Source organism: Phacochoerus africanus, chromosome 1, assembly GCF_016906955.1.
Source record: "Phacochoerus africanus isolate WHEZ1 chromosome 1, ROS_Pafr_v1, whole genome shotgun sequence".
NCBI classification, from domain to species: Eukaryota; Metazoa; Chordata; class Mammalia; order Artiodactyla; family Suidae; genus Phacochoerus; species Phacochoerus africanus.
The window spans coordinates 200,025,376-200,027,932 of record NC_062544.1 but is presented as its reverse complement, the minus strand read 5'-3'; the positions used below and the strand labels follow the sequence as shown (position 1 = coordinate 200,027,932).

At 56.6% G+C, this 2,557-nt stretch overlaps 1 protein-coding gene across 1 annotated transcript; it reads right to left on the bottom strand.

Annotated features, from left to right (window-relative positions):
* Positions 1-442: 442 nt before the first annotated feature.
* SOX2 (SRY-box transcription factor 2) lies at positions 443-1,941 on the bottom strand. Its single transcript, XM_047787209.1, has one exon. It carries the CDS (start codon positions 1,504-1,506, stop codon positions 547-549), a length of 960 nt encoding a protein of 319 aa, XP_047643165.1. The 5' UTR covers positions 1,507-1,941; the 3' UTR covers positions 443-546.
* Between the last annotated feature and the right edge of the window lie 616 nt (positions 1,942-2,557).

The following is a 2,557-nucleotide window of genomic DNA, read 5'->3' as shown; positions in this document are numbered from 1 at the left end:
GAAGCCTCTCCTTGAAAAATATTGGCAAATTCTCAGCTTATAAACAATGGACATTTTGATTGCCATGTTTATCTCGATAAATACTGTACAAAAGTTGCTTGCAAATATTAAAACATTTTTTTTCGTCGCTTGGAGACTAGCTCTAAATATTATTGGTAAAGACTTTTGCAAACTTTCTGCAAAGCTCCTACCGTATCACTAGAACTTTTAAAAAGTTTTGCGTAGTTTTCTTTCCTCCAGATCTATACAAGGTCCATTCCCTCGCCCTCCCCACCCTCCCCACCCCCTGGTTTTCTCTGTACAAAAATAGTCCCCCCAAAAGAAGTCCAAGATCTCTCATAAGTTTTCTTGCCGGCATCGCGGTTTTTTGAGTGTGGATGGGATTGGTGTTCTCTTTTGCAGATGTCATTTTTTTTTGTGGGTGATGATTTTTTTTTTTTTAAGCGTACCGGGTTTTTCTCCATACTGTTTCTTACTCTCCTCCCATTTCCCTCTTTTTCTTTGAAAATTTTCTCCCCCCGCCCCCTCCAGTTCACTGTCCGGCCCTCACATGTGAGAGAGAGGCAGTGTACCGTTGATGGCCGTGCCGGGCACCGGGCCGCTCTGGTAGTGCTGGGACATGTGAAGTCTGCTGGGGGCGGCGGGCTCTGGCACCTCAGCGCCGGGGAGGTACATGCTGATCATGTCCCGTAGGTCCCCGGCCTGGCAGGGCGCCCTGGAGTGGGAAGAAGAGGTAACCACGGGGGGGCTGGAGCTCGCCTCGGACTTGACCACTGAGCCCATGGAACCGAGCGCCATGCCAGGGGTGCCCTGCTGCGAGTAGGACATGCTGTAGGTGGGCGAGCCGTTCATGTAGGTCTGCGAGCTGGTCATGGAGTTGTACTGCAGGGCGCTCACGTCGTAGCGGTGCATGGGCTGCATCTGAGCCGCGCCGTGCGCATTGAGGCCCGGGTGCTGCGGATAGCCCAGCTGGTCCTGCATCATGCTGTAGCTGCCGTTGCTCCAGCCATTCATGTGCGCGTAGCTGTCCATGCGCTGGTTCACGCCCGCGCCGAGGCCGGCGCCCACCCCGACCCCGCTCGCCATGCTGTTGCCTCCCGGGGCCAGCAGCCCTCCCGGCAGTGTGTACTTATCCTTCTTCATGAGCGTCTTGGTTTTCCGCCGGGGCCGGTATTTATAATCCGGGTGCTCCTTCATGTGCAGCGCTCGAAGCCGCTTGGCCTCGTCGATGAACGGCCGCTTCTCCGTCTCCGACAAAAGTTTCCACTCGGCGCCCAGCCGTTTGCTGATCTCCGAGTTGTGCATCTTGGGGTTCTCTTGGGCCATCTTGCGCCGCTGCCCTCGGGACCACACCATGAAAGCGTTCATGGGCCGCTTAACTCGGTCAGGGCTGTTCTTCTGGTTGCCACCCGCCGCCGCAGCAGTAGAGTTGCCACCGCCGCCGCCGCCCCCTGAAGTTTGCTGCGGGCCGGGCGGCTTCAGCTCCGTCTCCATCATGTTGTACATGCGGGCGCTGTGCGCGGGCCCGGCCCGCCGGCAGCAGCCGACCCTCTGCCCGGCCGGGACTTTGGGGGGCCCGCGGGCGGGGGGAGAGGAGGAGAGGCGGGCGGGGGTGTCGGGAGCGCAGAGCTCCGCGAGGAAAATCAGACGAAGAATAATTTGGGGGAAGAAAAGAAAGGCAAACTGGAATCGGGATCAAAAAAGCGCTTCCCTCCTCTTCTGGCCGATCCTGCTGCCGCCGATGATTGTTATTATTATTTTTTGGAAAGGCTTAAGCTTGGGGCTCAAACTTCTCTCCCTTTCTTTCTCTCTCTCTTCTTTCTCTCAGTCCTAGTCTTAAAGAGGCAGCAAACTACTTTCCCCCTTTTGCAAACACTCTCTTCTCTGCCTTGACAACTCCTGATACTTTTTTGAACAAGTTAATAGACAACCATCCATGTGACGGGGGCTGTCAGGGAATAAATGGGTTTCCAGCGACCAATCAGCGCGCGGCGGCTCCTCCACTCGAGCCCAGCCTCGCGGCCGGGTTTTGCATGAAAGGGGGCGGGGCCTGCCGCGCCGCGGGCCGCGCGGGGGAGGCGAGGGGAGGCGCGGCGAAGAGGGAGGGGGAGGCGGCTCCCACAGCCAGCCTGCCATCCACTGAGAAACCTTTGTATCCCCCCTCACAGCAACAGGTCACACCACACGCCTTTTCGAAGGAAGTGGGTAAACAGCACTAAGAGTATGATTTTTTTCTTCTTTAAGTTTAATCTTGATTTACTTTTTGGTGCGAGCTGCTGAAATGAGGCAGGGGCACGAGAAGCTGGGGTGGGGGTGGGGCAGGGCAGAGAGGGTGGCTCTGGGCGACTGTCCTACTAGTATTTCAGGAAACCAGCCGTGCTGGAGTTGGTGTGTCATTGTTCTCCCACTCCTCCGCACACTTCCCCCCAACTCCAGCCGCTCCAGCTCTTCTCCCTAACCTAGCTCTTCCGGTTGCCCCTCTTCTTCCAAGGGTGTCGACATTCGCTCACCCCCTTGTCACACTGTCCCGACGGGAAGTTAAGAGACTGAAAGCTCC

Bases quoted from the DNA above. Each gene is read 5' to 3' on its own strand.
- SOX2 (XM_047787209.1), bottom strand. From the start codon at position 1,506: ATGTACAACATGATGGAGACGGAGCTGAAGCCGCCCGGCCCGCAGCAA.